This window comes from Thunnus thynnus, chromosome 13 (assembly GCF_963924715.1).
Source record: "Thunnus thynnus chromosome 13, fThuThy2.1, whole genome shotgun sequence".
NCBI classification, from domain to species: Eukaryota; Metazoa; Chordata; class Actinopteri; order Scombriformes; family Scombridae; genus Thunnus; species Thunnus thynnus.
This window is the reverse complement of record NC_089529.1, coordinates 16,780,819-16,801,157: the sequence shown is the minus strand read 5'-3', so window position 1 is coordinate 16,801,157 and position 20,339 is coordinate 16,780,819. Positions and strand designations below refer to the sequence as shown.

Here is a 20,339-nt window from a genome sequence, read left to right as displayed (position 1 = left end):
TCTAAGTGCAGTCCATATTTCCTTTGTATAGTCAATATTTCATTTCAAGTTTTATATCCTATTTCAAAACTATTATAATTCAATTCTGCAAATATTTGGGCAGTCCACGCCTTTACTTGAAGAGTTTACCAACTTTTATGTAAACAGTGTCACGGCTCTTGTCAATCAGATGTAATTGTCTTTTTTTTTTAGTACTACTTTTTGAAATTGTATTATCTCACTATTATTATTAGGTTACTCTTGTCATATTTTTATTTTTGTATGTTATGTTTGTGGGAGCAAACGCCAAGACGAATTCTTTGTATGCTTGCATACTTGGCTAATAAACAGATTCTGCTTGTTATTTTGTGTAAGTACACTGAGAGCCACTAAACCGGGGTCAAATTCCTTGTATGAGTAAACACACTTGTCCACTGAAGATGATTTTTATTCTAAGTGTTATGTATTTTATGGTGTGTTTTCCCTTTAATTACAAGAGCGAGAAATGTGCACGCCGCGCGCCGCCGCTCAACTCAACGTGCGCGCCGCCGATATCCAATCGCGACCGTTAGCTGCGGCCGGGTGAACGCGGTCGGTGGTACCAAAGAGGAGAAATCTGACCGACTGCCGGTGATGTGAAAAGTCACAACACCACATCAAACCCAGAGTTTCCCATCGCATGCGTTGACCAGCCGAAGGGATATGAGAATCGCCATTAGCCAGAGGGTGAGTTAGGAGTATTTACACGCGTCTGCAGGTTTGTTTTGTCACTTAGAAAGACTTGTTATTTTTGACGACGATTTGCCTGCAGTGTCTGCGCTTTCCCGTTCCGATCTCAAAATGGCGGAGAGGCCGAAAGCTAAGCTAAGCTAGGTGGCAAAGTTGGCATTCACAAAAGCATCGATTTAGAGACTGAACGTTAAAATACAGTCACGTCTACATTATTTCAACTATACTGAGTGTGCTTGTCATTTTAACAATCATGTTGCTGCTCCTCGGTCAACGCGTGACTTGTATCCAGACACTTGTTGTGAAGCCTTGCTGAACATTTGGCTAACGTTAGCTTAGCGTTACGTCTATTTATGGAAGTTCTGTATGGACGAGCTATCGTGGTGAGTTAGCCGGCTAAGCTAACTTAGGTGCTGTCAGCAGGCTGCCATATTTTACCCAGCCGGGTGCACATATTTTGACGTTGCTAGAAAACGCATTAATTAAATGCTAAATTCGACTTGTTGACCTTTATATGTTGTGGAAACTGCTTAATTTGTGCAGCTAAATAACGCTATAACTTGTCTTCCACTTGGGAAAAACAGCTAACATTAATGGCCCTATAATCAAATTTAGGATGCATATGCCATTTACATATGCATTTTAACGGGTATTTTTTTATAACAAGAAGCTATGTCGTTTAGCTATTTGTTGGCTTAGACCAACGCCCTCTGTGTGCTCTGGTACGGTGACTGTGTGGTGTTATAAATCCAGTCTGCTCAAACTGACAGCTCCAGTTAACGTCTCCGGTACCGTGCTAAGCTAATGTTAGCTGGAAAGGGCGTTGCTGAGCCATTGCTGCAACTTTGCCCTTGTGGCCATCGAAGCTCGGAAAGACGTCACCCGGGAAAGATTTTGAACTCAGACCTACTCTCCAAGAAATAAATCAGTCTTTAGCCAATTTGCAGGTTGTTATCATGCTTACTTTAAGCCCCCTTGAGGTAATCTACAAAGGTCTGAGGAATCACAATCAGGGTGGAGACTTATAAAAGGATCAGTACGAAATACTAGTAATAAGCAAAGCCACACAGATTTCTCTGGAGGTGTACAGATCTGTCTCTATGAGCTCATTTTCACTAGCTTATTGTTTGCGTAGTAATTGTCCAGTTGCTGCCATTGCAAAGCATTACATTGCAAATGCGGAGGCCATGTCTGTACAACAGGATGTGAACCTTTCAGGCTATAAAGATGCACTCTATTTTTCAAAAATACTCCATCATTATCAAAGTTTTATCTATTACATGTTGTCAAATACAACTAGGCCTTACTGTTGAAAATGCAGTCAAGGTTTTAATTCTGCTACTTTTCTACCTGCGTCCCGCTTCACCTCACTTCTTTTTCAAGCAGTTATATGTATGAGAGGAACTGCACATATTAAAGGACAATACTTAATAGAAAATTAAGAAACAGCTTTGATCTTCTGTCACTGTCTTGTCATATTTGAATCTTGACTGTTGGCATTGATAACACATGCGGTATGTTTCAGATAAAGATTGAGTAACTTTTGAACCGAGTGTTTTTATTGTGGGGCAATAGACTATTTATAACAGTAAATCCTGTCATGGAGAAACAGCTTTGATTAAGGAGAGCTAGTGAAGTACTGAAGGCTGCCAGTTAAATGAAAAAAAAATTTGCTGATTTGCCATGATGTCTGATTTGTAATCAAACATTGCCTTGTGGATCTGTTTGTGCCAGCAGGGACTTGTTTGGCCTGAAGGTCACCCATAAGGAGGGGCATTGCTCGGTAGCTTGACACAAACGGAGCATGATGACTGGAAGCTTGATGTTAAGTTAGAATTAGTGCCAGTGACTGGTTTCATTTCCTTTTTGTATTATCCCTTCTAAATTCAGTGATGCTTTTTGTAAGATACTCATCAAAGAATCGCAAGCAAACAGTTAAGCATACTAGAAATTTCATTTGACATTTGTTTTAATTCATTAAGACAGTTTTGACTTGATGATCCATTCATAAAAGTCAGCATAGCATAGCATAGCATCTGGCTCAAGCTGTAATAATGATGTAACAAAGATGGACCCACCCAAAGGCTGAAACTATCTAAATTATCAATGTATATTCAGTTATTTTAATGATGTGTTTTTAAACACATAAAATGCTGAAACGGTTTGATTAGTCGATCAACAGTAAATCAATCAGCAACAATTTTTTTAATAGATTGTTTAATTCAGTTATTAAGCAAGAACGAGAACCATTTTCTGGTTCCAGCTCCTCAGATGTGAGTCTGTTTCTGTTTTGTACAGTAGCATGATGAATTAAATATTGTTGGTCTTCAGACTGTTCCTTGCATGCGGACAAAACAAGACATTTGAAGATGTCGCCTTGGGTTTTGGGAAACAGATTTTTAAAAACAAATTTCTTACATTTTATAGATTTATTGATTTAATGGAAACATTGATGCATTAATTGAAAATGATCTTAATCAGTAGTTGTAGACTTGGTGTCCATCTCATGTTACCAAATGATTTTATAACACGTTTACTTTATTTTACCAATAGCCAAGAATCCAGAGGTGTTCAGTTTATAATCATGTTCAGAAATCCCGGGGAGAGTCCTGTGGGTTTCATTTTAATATATAAAGATGACACCATTACATTTACAAATCCATTTTTACATAGTTTTGGAGATTGCTGCATTTATACGAGGATTGATATGTGTTCATTTGGAGAAGAAAGGCAAAGTCTCTGTCACCTCACAGCTGTACATGCTGCTCGTCTCAAGAAAAAAATTACAGGCCTCTGAGAAAGATGAGGCATAACTGACGTCACAGTCAGTCTGATATTGTAGACTAATGGGAGCTTAGTCCGGTCATCTGTTAACCTTTTTATATTTCACGGTTAAACCCAGACGATATGGTATGCTGACATTTTATAGTTCTTGAGAGGAGGAGAGGATTGTTAGTTGTTACATAGCTTTTTTTAATTATATGAAACTCTAAATACAAGAATAATCAATGAAGTGTGTCATCTACTCTTTATAACACCTTTGGAAAGTGATTTCCTGTGTGTGTGTGTTTTTAAAAATATTATTTAAAAAATGTAACTAATACACAGCTCACCTGTAGCCAGTAGACACAGAGGCCTAGTCTAGTTATAAAGGGAAGCTGCTCTCTCATAATGTTAGATCCATAAACAAATCCGCCTAATCTTTTTTTCAACCTTTAACCTCCAGCAGTTATTAAGAGCCGGCTTCAGTCTAGTGTGAAGCTCGTTGTAAAGCCATTCATGATTAAGTTGTTACTGATTAAAAACGACCTGTCAGGCTCATGTATGATTCCATAGTTCAGCTCGATCATAAATCTGATGTGGCCTCAAAATGATAATTTGTTCGCATTTCTGGCTGAGCTACTGCTCGTCATATTAGTGTACAACATTAGAGCAGGTGTCTGAATAGTCTAGGGGTTTAAGATCATGTAGCACAACATGAAGAACAGTTGAGGAAGCATTTGTTTAGCAAAGCATTAGCTAATCCTTTCTTTCACGGTGGTGATCAGAGTCCTATCTGTGGCTCACTTTAACCAATAAATAAATCTTTAGTCTTTAACTTGGATGTTTGAGTGGTTGGGTGATGGTTTCTGCTCAAGTTTCCCTGCTGTTATTATGATGTTTCAGGTGGTTGTACAAATTTTGCTATGTTACTTTTGATGGAGAAGTAATGTTAGTGCTTTTTGAGTGTCATTATTGATGACGTCAAACATTTGAATCTGGTTTTACATAGCAGACTGAACAACTTTTTATACATTTGAAGGAACGCATGTTTGTCACAACTGGGCATAACTTGATATTCGTTCTTCCTCAGCAGCACCGGGTTTCTGTGACTGACAAATTTTTTCTTGTTCCTAAGAAGCTTTTTCTTTCTTTCGAGTATTTTACTCGGCTGTGTCTCATTGATGTCCTGCCCACTTTACATGTGCACAGTTTGTCACGTGGACCAACGCACTCTTGTTATTTGTTGATGCAGGTTAAGAAGAAATTAGCTGCGTTCATTTTTGATGCAGTGGATCTCCTTGCTAATACAAACACTGCAGAATCGTTGTGGCATAACAATGAGATCGCACAAGGCCTGAATCTAGATAGTGATTGTCTTTTGATTAATCATGCAGCCCGTAATTTGCTTGAGATCATTAATTTGGAAAGTAACTGCAACTCAAAGATGTCAAATCATCTTCAGTTGGCTGAGAGGACAGTAACTCAGTTTTTAGTGACAGCTTATTAAATGTTCACAACCTGTATCTACATGAGATAAGCAGCGTAATATATGAAATATTAATTAAATGTATCTGACACATTCAATTAATAACTGTAGCCTGATGTGCTTCAGGAGCTACTTTAAATACTGAAGGTCCTGATTCAAAAATATGAAACTGATCAGATTAAAATGTTGACACGATATGGATCATGGTGATTTCTAGATAAGAGTGACCACTTTGTTGGTCCCTGAGGAACTACAAAAACACACAGTCACACGCACTTGCAGTCTTACAGTGGTGTTACAGAGTGATTTGTCTTTTCACTCAAACAGTCTTTGGCTGAATACGGACACCAGCTGCATAGAGGACATTAACCAGAGAACAGCCAAAGTTTTCATGTTATTGAAACCCATCCCTGGTAACACGATACAATTATATCATCACAAGATGAATCCACAGAAAGTCAATGGACAATCCTATTGGCTAATCACTCAGCCCCAGTTGTAGGTTTCAGTCCCAATATTGGTAAAGTATTGCTGATTTATTATTGTCTTTTTATCTGCAGTACTTTATAAGAACAGGACACAACACTGCACACCCAGAACCATAAATTAGTCTGAGGTAAACCTCATTGTGGTTTACCTTTTTAAATGCTAAAGTAAAATTTGTTTCTCAGATGTTTTTCGTATTCCTTCTAAATCTTCTGCTGCCTGCAGCTGGATCTTTAGTTGCTTCACTATGGCTTTTACTTATGGACATTCGGTTTATCTCATTTGTGTTCTTGAATGAGCGCTGAATATCTGCAAGAGCAATGACTTCATGTGAAGATCATTTCAGCAGGCCCCTCCTGGCATTTTCATAAATTTTTATCCCTGTTACACTTCATACAGATGTTTTGTAGCTCAAAATTCAAGCTGGCGCTCTTGTATTCATGTACTAAAAGAGTACAGTTTTCTTTCTCCCTGTGTTTTGTTTATGAGGTCACCCAGATCGTGGTACCCTCAAGAGCAGGATGGGGTCAAATCAGTATCTTGCTCACTGATACTTCACCTTATCTCATGAACACACTAGAGATCAAACTCAGGCCTTTTTAGTCGGGGATACACTCTCACTGCCACTAAGCCACAATCTTATATTCAGTCTATTTTGGAAACACTTGTCAGGTATTTGTGATATTTTTTTATCCCATGGCAGGACTTAAAACTGCAGATTGCTGTGGTTTTAGTAATGTTTGAACAAGACTTCAGACTGTTGTCTGTTGAACAGTGAGGGAACTGAAGTAGACTTGCCATGTTATTTTCAAGGTCTGACAATTTTATGAACCAACTGTTTCTTTGTAGCTAAATGTGACCATCTGTAAAGCCAAACTCCAGACTTTCCTTATAGCTGAAAATGTTTTGGTTTATTATGTTTTATTTTGTATGTGTTTACATCTCACTAGGAATTGACCTTAGGTGGTTTCCCCACATGAATCGAATACCTCATATATTGTATCATAACACTGCAAACCGTTTGACTTTCACCTTTCTTAAGTAGCTTCCTGTTGATGTGTACAAATTGATTAAAAGAAAAACATATATAATCATTATATAACCAGACATCGAATGGATTGGCTGGACAGACAGTCACAGGTTTTAAACAAACCTCTTCTACATCATTTTCTTTTGATAAGCCGGATGCATAGAAAGGACTTGGAACCATTCGCCTTGATTTATGACTCTCTGACCATGTTCCCATTGAGTAGCACTAAGCCTGGATAGCTGCATTTATTTGCATGTCAATGCAATAACTGGAGGATACTTGCAGGACTCCTGGAAATGCTTTTAACTGACTTAAACCAGGCCTCATGCTGTCACTTGTTTATTTTGCATGATCCTTTATCATTTCTGTCAAACACAGTTACTGGTGAAGCTCAGGAGTCTCAGGCAGGTACAAAAGCTACTGAGACTGTCTCGGTTACGTAACAGTTTGGAGGTTGTTCTGTTTGGTCAAATGGCTATTTTTGAACTATGCTGAGAGTGCAGCTAAGCTAAAATCACTAGCTCTGTCCTCGCAGCTCAGAGCACTTATCATGTTTGCAGGCAGGAAAGATGAGTTCTTTTCAGGACACTTCAGGCGTGTCCCAGGTTAAATGTTTGTTGTCCAATGCGGCTGCGGTGCTGTGCACTGAAAGGAAATGCTAAAGTGCTCATCTGTCACAAAGAAATGTATGTAGATGAGGAAAAAATTAAGAATGTTATGAAAATTTGGAGATTGAGCATCATTCACATCTTAATTTTCCTGAAGCCAGTTGTTTAGAAGCAGCAACAGACGGTGAAACGGACAAGAGCGACACACCAGACAATGATACAGACAAGGGCGGCTTGCCGTTAAGGTTCTCTCTCCATGTCTGGGGTTAATCCTGTTAGCTACCATCAAGTCCCTTCTTTACATTGCGCTGTCAGCTGTATGGAGGACTTGTGGTCTCTATCACTTAGAAACACATACACACACACACACACACACACACAGAGAGACTCTAGGTTGTCTAGTCTAGCCGCTAAGCAGCTTAGTGCTATTGTGGCCCCAGGTGCCAGCAGTGTTGAAGCTCAGAAAGTGAATATTAGCCTCACAATCACTGAATGGTGGGTTTGATTTTTCCAGTATGAGCTGTTGATCTGTGTGCTTCTGTCGGGATGGACTCATTGTCCCAAAATTCAAATCAAAATCTAGATAAAAATGTTTCTAACTCCCACAGTCAGAGTCAGCGTCAGCATTTCCCACTGGCACAATTAATGAAGTCCAAAAATTATATGGTTTGATAAGATAATTGGTAGTTGTGCTGGTAAAATCAGCAGAATTCGCTGCTACCCTAAAAATGATCCTTTGCTTATGCAACTCAAGAGGTTCAGATCAAATGGGCAGAAGGTAAAGAGTTGCTAGTTCAGTCCAAGTTGTACAGTAAATATTTGTTTTTAATATGTAGGGCTGTAGTCTGCTGGTCGACTGGTCGATTAGTTGGTCGATATGCTCTCGTCTGACTAAATTCTCATTGGTCGAATAATCTCCATGTTATTTTCACTATTTTCATTGTAACTTTGAACTCTTCCAACCTAATAGAGACCGCTGGGTCTAACTATACTCAATGTTTATTGAACGTCTACCGAATCTGTGTTTCTCCATAATGACACAACGAGAACCCCTGCCAGGCCCCCCAAAAAAATTTAATATTTGATTTTGATTTGAAATCGACAGCGTTTGGGAGTCTCTGTGCAGCGCTGTTCCGGTACATGAGTCAACCTCTGTCGTTGCCAGGGAAACTATTGGTAGCGTGGCTCCATTAAGGAGTATGTTTGCGTAGCGTGTGGGAAAGAGCGAGGGGCAGAGAAGTGACGGTGGATGCGAGCGGGGAAGAGGAAATGGTTAATAGTCAGTTGTCAGTCTGGCAGTAGATGTACAGTACAGACTACAGTTTGTCAGTTAATAAATGCTAAAAAGTCACGTCTGTTTCCCCAAATGCTGGAAAAGTGAAGGGGGTTAGCTCCAAAGTTAGCAACAATGGGTTAGCCTAACCTGAAGACACAAAACAGAGAAATACAGAACAGAGAAATGTGTGGCTGCTGAGTTCACTGTGCACTCTGTCCCATTACACCCCCCCCCCCCAAGTCAAGCAACTAATCGATTAGTTGAAGATTATGTATGATTTTAGTCGACCAAGATTTTCTTTGGTTGACTACAGCCCTAGTAATATGTATGGAAATTGAGTAAAGTTTGTGGCAGCATTAAAGTGTCAGAAGATGGATGCAGCATTGCATGAATGAACAGGAGGATGACAAGGAGCCCCTAAGAGGGCTTTTCCCCTCCTTGCAGCAAACATTGTTGTACTTTCCTACTTTCTTGCCTCTCAGCTTCTTTCACTCAATCCTTGTTTAAAGTTTAATGGTACCATAGGATGATTTTTGTATCAATTCTTGAGTACTCAGACTTGAAAGAGCAGATTAGAAAACGCCATTATAAAGTAAAATTTAATAGCAGTAGGGAACTTTTTGTGAACCTAGTTTTGTTAATACAGATGGGAGTCAACTGATTGCACAACTGTTTCTGTCAGTCCTACAATTATTTTGTCTGACCATCAGCTTTCCTGTTTTTACCTCCTCTTCTCTCTTCATCAGGTGATGGACACGTCTGATCAGTGAGAGAGATTTGGGCCATTGTGAATTATCGTGGAGTGTTTGTCCCGACAGTTGATTGACAGCAGTATCTCCAGTCCACCCTCCTCTGCGTGGCGCTCTTTTTGCCACCACCACCCCCCCCCAGGCATCTCTGAAGGAAAAACACCGCTGAGGGATCGGACAGCTCCCCACCCCACACGTCCCAGCCGTACTCCCCCCTGATCATCACCTCACCCTCAACTCCCCGAGAGGGAGAGAACAGCAGCCACCATGGTGCTGTCTCAGAGACAAAGAGACGAACTGTGAGTTCCTGGATGTAAATATGTGGGTGTGAAGGCTCGTTACACATGCAAACAAGCACTGACACATTGAGGAACACGCATGTTCTGCTTATGCACATGGTGTACTCGCATTAAAGTGCATGTACATGTAGGCTTTTTAGCAATGCCTAGAAGTTTGTCTACAGGCATAGATGTACGTTATATAATTTCCCCTCTTGATAGAAGCTGTTTTGGCTAAGTCATCCAGAAGATGTTAATGCAGATGTTGTGAGGAAGAGCATTCCTTCATAAAGTATGTGCAATCATAAAGGAAATGTGAAAAAATGTGAACTTCAAGGTGCTTCACTTGATAGCTACTTAGTGAATATTTCATAACCCACATGACAGGAGCAAAGAAGTGAGGGGGATGGGGAAGGAGAAGGAACTTAACAAAATGATGACTGGTTAATGTGGGCAGCTCCGCGCAGGGGTATCTGCCTGGCTGATCATACGGTATGCACCCCCAGTTCAATACATTCCAGTCCAAGACAGCTCAAAACATCTTAGTATTTCGATGTGAATCAAAGAAGTCAAGAGAACCAGGTTTAAAACATGATTTGATTTGGATATAGCATGGAAATCCTTCTGCCAGTGGTGGCTTAACAATCAAAGTCCAAAACAGACTGGTATCAGGGTTACAATTATCAGCCATTGAAACAAGGCCTGAAGCTGAAGCCTAAATTTAGCACCGTTACTCATGAAATATTCACCCTTCATCTCAAAAAGGAGCTGTTTCACTCATTTATATAACTGTGTCTGCGTACATCTGTGTTGTTTGTCTGCAAGTCTATATGTGTGTTTAAGGCTGTTTCCATGTGCTTGTGGTTGCCCGTCCTTGCCCAGTGTTCCTTCTGGTTTCCATAGCAGCACAAAACACAGTTTCCCAGTGATTCGGTCTTTGTGTTTTGTTTTCTTCACTGAAGCACAGTAATTTCTTTTGGCGCTTATTCAGATTTGCTTACATTTAAAGTGGAACTGTGAAACTTGATTCCCAGTGCTCCCATCTGTTAGACAGGGTGTGGTCTCCTTTTTTTTTTTTTTTTTTTTTTTTTAAGGAGGAACCAGCTTTTTTGTTAAGGTGGAGCTAATATATAATAAATGGCAACCTCACTTGGACATGTAATTTAATTTAGCACAATTTTGGACATAATCAAATGAAACTGCACTGTTGTTAACCACTTCAGAGTGGCTGCGGGGATATGCAAGCATCTGTGAGGTGAATTTTGTGACCAGTTAACACTTAAAACCTTTCAACAATCTATTTTATTCTACTTTTTCCTCAGAAACCGGGCTATAGCCGACTATCTCCGTTCCAATGGATACGAGGAGGCCTATTCCACCTTCAAGAAAGAGGCAGAGTTAGATATGGTAAGGAGAAAAAAAAAAACGTGTACATTTAAGTTTTTACCAAGAGAGATATGGATTATTTTTCTTAGTGTCTCCTTTTTTCTCCTTTCATAGAATGAAGAGGTAGATAAAAAGTATGCAGGGCTTTTGGAAAAGAAATGGACCTCAGTCATCAGATTACAGAAGAAGGTAAGGATTGTTTGTGTGCAAGCTGATGTTGTATTTTATTATTGTCTGAGATGTTTGACATATGAAGTGCAAGGCAGACTAATCTTGTGGGCAAGGAGTATCGTTGTCATGATCTAAACAACCGTATAGATGGCATGATATTGTAAAATAGTTGACATAAGAGTTTTCTGATCACCTGATCTCTAAACTTACCTCACCTCTCCTCAGGTGATGGAGTTGGAGTCAAAGTTGAATGAAGCGAAGGAGGAGATGACACATGGAGGATCTGTGGGTCAGAAGAGAGACCCCAAAGAATGGATCCCCCGCCCCCCAGAGAGATATGCCCTGAGTGGGCACCGCGCTCCAGTCACACGAGTCATATTCCACCCTGTCTTCTCTGTCATGGTCACAGCCTCTGAGGATGCTACTATTAAGGTGTGTGTTAATAAGCAGGTTTATACACTGAGTTCCCATTTAAAAAATGCATCTGATGCAGATATTGCAACCCAGTAGTCATGTTCATAAATCCTAATTTCATGAATTTATCATATTCAGTTTTTATTTAGACTGTCAAACCTCTTTATGTCTGTGGGGGATGACAAAATATTAGAAACACCATTCAAAGTAATGCAATACAATTGACAGCTCCAAACCACTACAGCTCCAGAAAGTCCACAGAGATAAATCAATTCCTTTGACAGTTTCAACAAACACTGGGCTTTATTGCTGGGCTGTTGCATTAGACAGTATTACATTTAGTGCACCTACAGTACAACTGGCAACTCTGTACAAATGTATCCCAGTAGACTGGGAGAAATGGTATTGATATATTATGTATGTATTGATGAAACTGGATTAAATTGATAATATTGTGAAAAAATGTTTTTCATAGTTTAAGAAAATCTAAATGACCTACTGTAATACTGGCTTCTGTCACAAAATTGACCCCTTTACAACATATCAATGCATCAATGTCAAGAATTAACAATCTTATCACTGATATATTATGCATCAATTTGTTCATCAAGAGATCTCTTGTGTGTTCTTCAGACTTTGCTTTTGTTATGTTCACATAATATGAAGTCTTTTCAAGAGTGAGCTTTCGTTTGAAAATGCGTCTCTTGCAGGAATATTAAAGCACAGAGTTGGCTGCGTGCAGCAGCATTTACAAGCAAAATCAGTGAGCGTTGCAGCGCACCACAGCATAGCCTCCGCAGCTCTGACCCTTCAGATCAAAGCTGTACTGCAGATCTGAGGCTTTTCTCTCTTTTTATCCTCTGTGCTTCTGCTTCAACACACTTTCCCCCCTCTGCCTCCTCCCTTTATCATCCTCCTCCCTCCCTCCCTCCCTCCCTGCTTCCCTTCCTTCCCTGCTCAGTTTCTTTTTTCTGCTTTGTCACTGCTCATCTACGTGGAGATGGGCTGATGCTCTTGTTGTCAGAGGCAACACTCCCAGAACACTGCGCCTTAGGAAATATGCAAATCTGTTTCTCTTTCGACCCATCCCTCTAATTTCCTTTTTAGCCTTTTTATTGATTAGCGAGTAAACAATGTCAGCAGATCATTTAATTTTTATTACTTTTAACTAAATGAAACAGCTTTGTTTGTTTAAATCGCGTAACCTGCATGTCTATGTGCACACTTTCTGAAAGTTACATTTGAGATTAATGTCAAAACACTTGATCTAACCTGCACCCCTTACTGCCTTTTGATGGTGTCAAAAAACACATTTTTCATCTGATATTACATCTACTAAAACTTGTCCCATCCCTCGTCTGACATGCCTCAACATCATGTCAATATAAAAATTTTTGCTCTTAGGCCACAAGACATAATTAAATTTGACCTTCTAGGTAAGGTATAGAGCTCTGTTTGATTATTGTGGTTATAGACTGAAGTGACTCATTGACAGCAGCTGTCTGTCTGATTTTAGGTGTGGGACTATGAGGCAGGGGACTTTGAGCGAACCCTAAAGGGCCACACAGACTCTGTGCAGGACATCTCCTTTGACCAGACGGGGAAGCTTCTGGCTTCATGTTCAGCTGACATGAGCATCAAACTTTGGGACTTTCAGGGTTTTGAGTGCATCCGAACAATGCATGGTAAGACATTATAACAGGAATAACAGTGTGTTGTATTTAATACAGTAACACAGGACACTTGTTATATACAATTTGAATTAGAAATAGGTATAACTACTTCACTAAAAAGTTTGATTTGGTGTTGTGTTTGATATAACGATGTAAAACACTCACATGCACATAAGTGGATCCAGTGTGTATGAAGGTTTATATTCAGTTTATTCATGAAACTAAACACAAACCTCATTTGTAATGAAGGGTTCACGTTCTTTTAGAAACCCAATAGTTTTTGGAAATATAAATCTGTCTTGGTGGTTTAAGTATTAAGATGAATTCAGACCAGTAACACAACTAAACTCTTGACTGTGTCGTCCAGGCCACGATCACAATGTGTCGTCTGTAGCCATCATGCCAAATGGTGACCACATAGTGTCTGCCTCCAGAGACAAGACCATCAAGATGTGGGAAGTGGCCACTGGGTAAGTGAGGGGGAACCTTGTTTTGACTCTCAGTACTATGTGCTGTCATTGGTACGAGGCCCCAGAAAGGTGACGGTGGGAATGTTTTTCTGAACTACTTTTGCTTTACCTTGCAGTTACTCTTTGTGTCTCGGGCCAGTTCTTGAGTTAAAATACAGTCAGATATTACAGAAGGGAAAGATGATGTCACACTTTAAAGTTCAGCGTTTATTGCTAATTATTCTTCATGAAAAGGCAGAGCTCCGACAGTAGCCACTGGTTGTGACCACAGCTGTAGCTGTTCTGTCTGGCTGTGGGTTGAGCTATAGTTGAAGCTGTGGATACAGTTAATGTTAGAGCTACAGCTGCATTTGTGGTTATTTACGGTGCTACAGATGTGGCTATGGGAATGTGGCTGCTCTTAACTGCTCCTGTTAACATTATCCCTGAAAGATTTGAACCTGGTGCTTCTATTAAATATGACAGATGTTTTATCAATATATACACCACAGGAGTTCAAGAATAGTTTCATCCGCTCAGCCTGCACAGCCAGTTAATAGTTAGTTACATCCATTAACAACCAAACAGCTTCTGTCATCATAACAATCAAAGCCACAGCCATAATTTCAGCAACAGTTAAAGCATGGCTGTAGCAGCAGCTGGTCATAACAAAGTGTATAGAACAAGGCTAACTAGTCTCTGCTAGTTATCTCTCATAAGTCAGTGACATAGACTTACAGCTGAGGGGTCGCCCACTCGTGCTGTGACTGTAACTGATACATAATATTATATCATAATACAGCTCAGCCTTCCTTCATGGATCAGAGGGAGAACTTAATGTGAGAGAAAGCAAAAGTGTTGCAAGGGAATGTAGTGCTGGAAAAAAAAAATCCAACCATGACCTTTCGGTTTTTATTTTTTTTCGTAGACCATTCTTTTTGTAACGGGAACTTCCATTTGTGAATAGTTCATTGTCTTTTTTTTTTTTTTTTTTTTTTTCCATATTCTCATTTCCCATACTTTAATTCTTCCTTCCCACGGCTTTAATTTTATTCCTGGTAATATTGCATTACTTTACATTACAGTGAATTTATGCTTAAAGCTGCACATCCATAATTTAACTTTGTACAATATTCCCATCTGTAGGTACTGTGTGAAGACCTTTGCAGGCCACAGGGAGTGGGTGAGGATGGTGCGTCCCAACCAGGACGGCTCGTTGATCGCCAGCTGCTCTAATGACCAGACAGTGCGTGTCTGGGTGGTCTCTTCAAAGGAGTGCAAAGCCGAGTTGCGGGAGCATGAACATGTGGTAGAATGTATCGCATGGGCCCCTGACAGTGCCCACCCCACCATCCTGGAGGCCACAGGCTCAGAGGTACGTACACCTGCTGCAGGATTGGACATTTACCTACAGAGGATGTAGTGTGTGTTTGGTTCAGCTGCAGGGTTTCCCACAGTTGTTTATAGCAAAGGCAGACCACGTGCACTACATGAATGACTGTCTCATTAGAAATTACCACACTGAATAAAACCGTAAACTTAGGAGGAAACAGAAGAGGCACTATTTCAGGGATCTAAGTGAAGCTTTTGTTACGACAGTCACCTCACTAGAAATTCTATGTATCACGAAAAATGAGATCAGTCTGTCACAGTCAGCTGGGCATGTGTGAAGAATAAGTTTTTTAAAACATGCAGTTTACATATCTGCATCTTTGTTTAGTCTCCTCTTTCCTTATCAGAGGGACTTTAATGTTATGTGTCTGTCAGTCAGTAGTGATTTGAGTGGAAAGTGGGACTGAAGTGGCAACATTGCAACAGGAACACAGTGATGTTTAAAGAGAAGCGTTTTTTTCTTCAATATTTTTATCATTGATATCATAATAACGTGAACTGCCACTCTACTACACTAAGAAGGCACCTTTTGGTAGCAAACTGCATTGTTGTCTTTCATTTAGCCAATGTACATGTTCCATGTATCTTTTGTTTTGCAGAGCAAGAAGAGTGGAAAGCCTGGCCCCTTCCTTCTGTCTGGATCCAGAGATAAAACAATTAAGATGTGGGACGTCAGCATTGGCATCTGCCTTATGACTCTGGTGCGTAGTGTGATGGTTCCTATGACAATCTCAGTGTTATTGCTTAGGAGTGAGGGGAGCGGTGGATAATCTGTTTTGTTTCTTCAGGTGGGACATGACAACTGGGTGCGTGGGGTATTGGTGCATCCTGGAGGAAGATTCATAGTGAGCTGTGCTGACGACAAAACCATTAGGATCTGGGACTACAAGAACAAGCGCTGCATGAAGACCCTGTGTGCCCATGAACACTTTGTTACCTCTCTTGGTAAGACGGTCATTAATGGAATTAATTTAGCATCTTCTGCTTCTCAAACATTTAACAATAACTTTTACTGAACTTATAAAAATACAGAACCTGGAAATGCTCCCCTTCAGATGCTGATTTTTGTTATTTAAATGATTGAGCTTATCTTTAACGCAGCACCTAAACAAGTGTTTACTTCTCTTGCAGATTTCCACAAGACTGCTCCCTACGTGGTGACAGGCAGTGTCGATCAGACAGTCAAAGTCTGGGAGTGCCGCTGAGACTGTCTCCCATCTCTTGCCCTGTCCTGCTTCCCTCCCAACTCCAAAAGCAGCCCTATATCCCCAACCTATCCCGGCCCTCTTCCCTTCTGTCCCGACACCGAGCCCAGCCCCTCAACTCTCGCACTCCAAACCATAGTTGACCATGGCGCTTTACCTTCTCCCCTTCCCCTTCCCCTTCCCCCTCCCCTCCTTCTCCCCTCTCCTTCCCGCCTCCCCTACATCGGTCCAGCCCTATTAAGATGACTATTGTCCTTTTATGTAAATTATTCTGGATGTAGGGTACGCTTAATAAATGTCACGCAATCTCTGACACATAAACACACTCAAAAGATAAGAAGTATTCCTTGCATGGTGAATCAAACAAAAAAAAATTGTATACTGTTAAATTTGCCGAATTTGCATACTGTTGTTATGACTTCCTGTCGGGTCAAAGGGTAAATATTCCTGTGTGCTGGCGCAGGTGGATTCCGGTTTAACTGACAGTGCACGAAAACCAACAGCGCCCCTTGTAGAAGGGGGTTTAGGTTTTGTTTAGTTTTTGTTTTACTCCATGCCTCCATCGTTGTGGTCTGTCGCTGAGCGGATGGTGATAGAGAGGGTGTGAAGAAAGTAAGTGTAAAAGAAAGAGAACGAGTGGAAGCTGTCCAGGATAAGATGATAACAAGTTGAAGAAAGAAAGAAAAAAAAAATGAAGCAGGATGCAGCTCCTCAGTTGAATCACACAAGGTTCTGTGGGTGAGTGCGCGTGTACATGTGTGTGTATACATTGTGTGTGTGTGTGTGTCTGTATATTACGACAGGAGAATCTCTCCGCCGTCTCTGCTCTGGTCAGAGGAGAGAGGAGGAGGCAAAGCTTCTCACCCACTGTGTTCATTCATACTACTTCATCTCTTTTAACAAAACTTGCTTTCTAGTAGACACTCACAGGACCTTAACGATCCCTAAGCTGCTGAGAGCACAGGCACACGCCCCCCCATAGCAAAAGTGTGTTTTACAGAGGAAAAAGTCTGCTCACCTTGTAAGAGGTTTGTGTGTGTGTATGTCACCCCAGAGAATCGCCCAGTGCCCTCTTTGCTCGCTATCTCTGCCTTGTTAACCCATTGAGGGCTCCCTCACACGGGATTTTCATTCTGCTTTCTGTGGTCTCACTGCTCTCTTTACACACACATACACATACACTCACAAATGCACATACACGCACAGTAAAAAAAAAAAAAAGTTGTGTATCAATATATCTGGATGTCATTGTTTGCAACATAATTAAATAAAATTCTGTAAATATAAGTCATCTGTTTGTGTGCTTTCTTTGAGGACAGGAGGTGAAATGAGATGAGGGGAAACTTCAGGGAGTCAGACAGGGTTTACCACCGCAAAGGTTGGAGTTAGCGAGGTTAGATCCTGCAGCACACTTTCCAGTCCATCTCACATCTAATAATATATTTATATAATAAATGTACGAATGCTGGCAAAGGCAGCCGCGATCACAGTGGCATAGCTGTGTGGCGCTGCATTTGTTCCTACCTCGGAATATCCATATTTTGAAGAATACTGGTTTGATAGATGTTTGTGTTGAGATATAAACATTTTTTAAATTCTAATTAGGTAGAATTACTTGAAATTGATTTAAGTCACAATTAGTGCAGTATTTTATGTCACACAGTATTGTCTTCAGTTTTTGCTGTTTAGATATTAACTGTTTAATGCAGTGTCACTGTTAAAAAAACAAAAAAAAACAAAACTATGACACTTGATAATATTAAATTCTGGTATTGGGAAAGTACAATTTGTTTCTCAAAAATTAAAGCAAATAAATGTAATTTTGGGACATGGTAACTGATAACGGCCTTATAACACATTGATTTTGTGAGAATGGCTTCTGATTTAATGAAATCCCACCTGCGGCCTTCAAAAAGAAGTGTTCATTTTAATAGATTTTCATCTCATTACTTAAAATCATCAGAGTGAAGCCTTTAGAAAGAAATGGGTCACCAGACAAAAGTTGGAAAACTGCTCTAGACAGAAAATATTATTTATGTATAACTGAGGCTCAGCAGCACAGATGTTGGTTTAGTGCTACACTGAAGCACACTAGTATCTTTTGGCAACTTCCATCTGAGGTCAGAGGCTGAGTCATTGCTGCTACTGATGCAGAAAGAGGAGGAACAGATCAGTCCAGTCATAGTGATTTTTTAATGAATAATCAGTTGGGAGAGGGTGTGGTAAACTAAAATATATTAAGTATGATGTGGAGAGGATAGTTTAATAACTCTTGACATTTATTCCTCAGGTACAGTCCAATTACACTGCGAGCTCAGAGTGGAAAGAGGCAAAGCCGTCAGGAAGGCAGCAGGGACAGTTCAGGCCCCCTTATCAATTATGTACAGTACCCCAGCCTACTTCTGCACTCGCACACACCTGCTCGCTCACCCACACAGCAATTACTCTTACTCTGTGCACTGCAGTATCCTGGCAACAGTTGCCAGGATGGCAAGTGTGCAAGCACCACACCTTGTTCTGTCCTGCAGGTCTTTGAGGGTGGAGAAACGGGGAGTGGCAAGGATGAATGCAGAAAGGAAAGCAGTTGTAGCACAAGGGTCATGTAGAAAAAGGCCAGTGGCAACGCTTTGGACTGAATAAGATGAAGGGCGGAAACTGGTGAGCTAGATGAAAGTGAGAAGTGGCTCCATGTGACTTAATGAAAGGATAAGAAACCTGTCCCAGTCTGAAAACTCCTGTTTCTCAACAGATGCACTGGAGTAGAAACATTGGCCTACATCCGCCAGCCACCACTCTCTCATGCCTTGCACACTGCCCCCCCCCCCCTCCCCCCCTTCCACATACACGCTAAAGACATCAAAACAAGCTAGAAGAAGCTCACTTTCTCATTTATATTGCTTCTAGGTCACCCATTTCTCTCTCACCCTGACAAAACTGTTAATACAAATTTGTGACCAAGAGAAGGAGGTGAGAGGAGCTGCAGAGAGATAGAAGCCAGCATTGATTCAGATAAGCTGGCGTGAGAAGTGTGGAGGGGTTTCAAGGTCAGTGTATATAACAGGCCTGTCCCCGTCAGATGCAGCAGTATTGATTCTCTCACGTAGGATTGATAGATTTCATACAGCAGGCTGGCTTTTCTTTATTAAACATATGCAGACAGATACTAGTAGTTTCAAGTGCAAATGAAGCACAGACAGCTGCGGGGTCTGTGTTAATATATAGGTTTGTATGTCATCCCACTATACCTTACGTGAGTCCCACTATAGTTTACGTGACCAGCGTTCTAATCCCCCGTAAAGCCTGAGGAGGAGGAGGATGCTGGGGATGTGTGGAGTAGCTTTGGAAGAAGTCACAGGATGTGGCGCTCTCTAGTGGTCGAGCGTGTTGAGAGGTCCATGTCCCTATAAGGAAGCAAACGGCCACTTCCTTGCAGCATGAGCAAGTGTGTGAGTGGGTCACATGGATGTAATGGAAAAGATAATAAACCTGAACATCTCGTGTCTCGAGGGGAGGAAGCTGAAAGGAAACATTAACGCGGATTTGCCTTTGTTTTTATTATGCCCTCATATTGGCTGTAAGATACAGAAAAGCCTTTAAAAGTGACGACATTTTTGTTTGACTTGACAAGGACTATGGTTGTAACAGGAGTAGTTGGTCGTGTAAACATAAGTATTCTGTCTTATTTAATGTTCAGATTTGAAGTTCTGTGTTTTACATAGATGTCTAAGATCTGATAACGTCTAAATAGCCGTGTATTTTTCATTTTCTGTGCACACCCAAAGAAATAAGCCAGTGGTGATAATCTACCACATTTAATTCACAGCATGTTGTCAATCTCTTAAATTACTTAAGTTTTCTGATATTAGATTAAAAATGGATTGTTTGGGAGATTTTATCAAAGTGTTAGGTTTGGGTTATGGATCTGGTTTGTGATGTAGTTAAGTTTAGGGTTATGGAAATGGGTTTTGAGTGTAAAATACATGTTTGATCCTCTGTTTTTTTATGTGTGAAGAATATTAGAACCACCTGTTATTGAGAGACACTGCTTTTTCATCGCATACATGTAGCACGTGTTTCTTGATTCAGGCAACAAATCCTCAAGTTGAATCAAAGCAAAATCTTAAAAAGTTATCCTTTTTCCTCCCCTCATGTCTGTGCCACTCTTTGCTCCGTGCATTTGTTATTTGTTTAAACACTTTCTCTGTTTTAAGTCTCCCGTATTCCATTTCTTCCTCTTTGTCTCTGCTCTGTAGATCCACTAGTGA

General features: G+C 40.5%; 1 protein-coding gene across 1 annotated transcript; it reads left to right on the top strand.

Moving 5' to 3' along the window:
* Positions 1-537: 537 nt before the first annotated feature.
* LOC137195747 (lissencephaly-1 homolog B) lies at positions 538-17,361 on the top strand. Its single transcript, XM_067608337.1, has 11 exons — positions 538-705; positions 9,104-9,405; positions 10,707-10,791; positions 10,885-10,959; positions 11,167-11,373; positions 12,872-13,040; positions 13,396-13,498; positions 14,624-14,852; positions 15,469-15,570; positions 15,658-15,814; positions 16,001-17,361. Exons 2-11 carry the CDS (start codon positions 9,374-9,376, stop codon positions 16,072-16,074), a joined length of 1,233 nt encoding a protein of 410 aa, XP_067464438.1. The 5' UTR covers positions 538-705; positions 9,104-9,373; the 3' UTR covers positions 16,075-17,361.
* Positions 17,362-20,339: the final 2,978 nt, after the last annotated feature.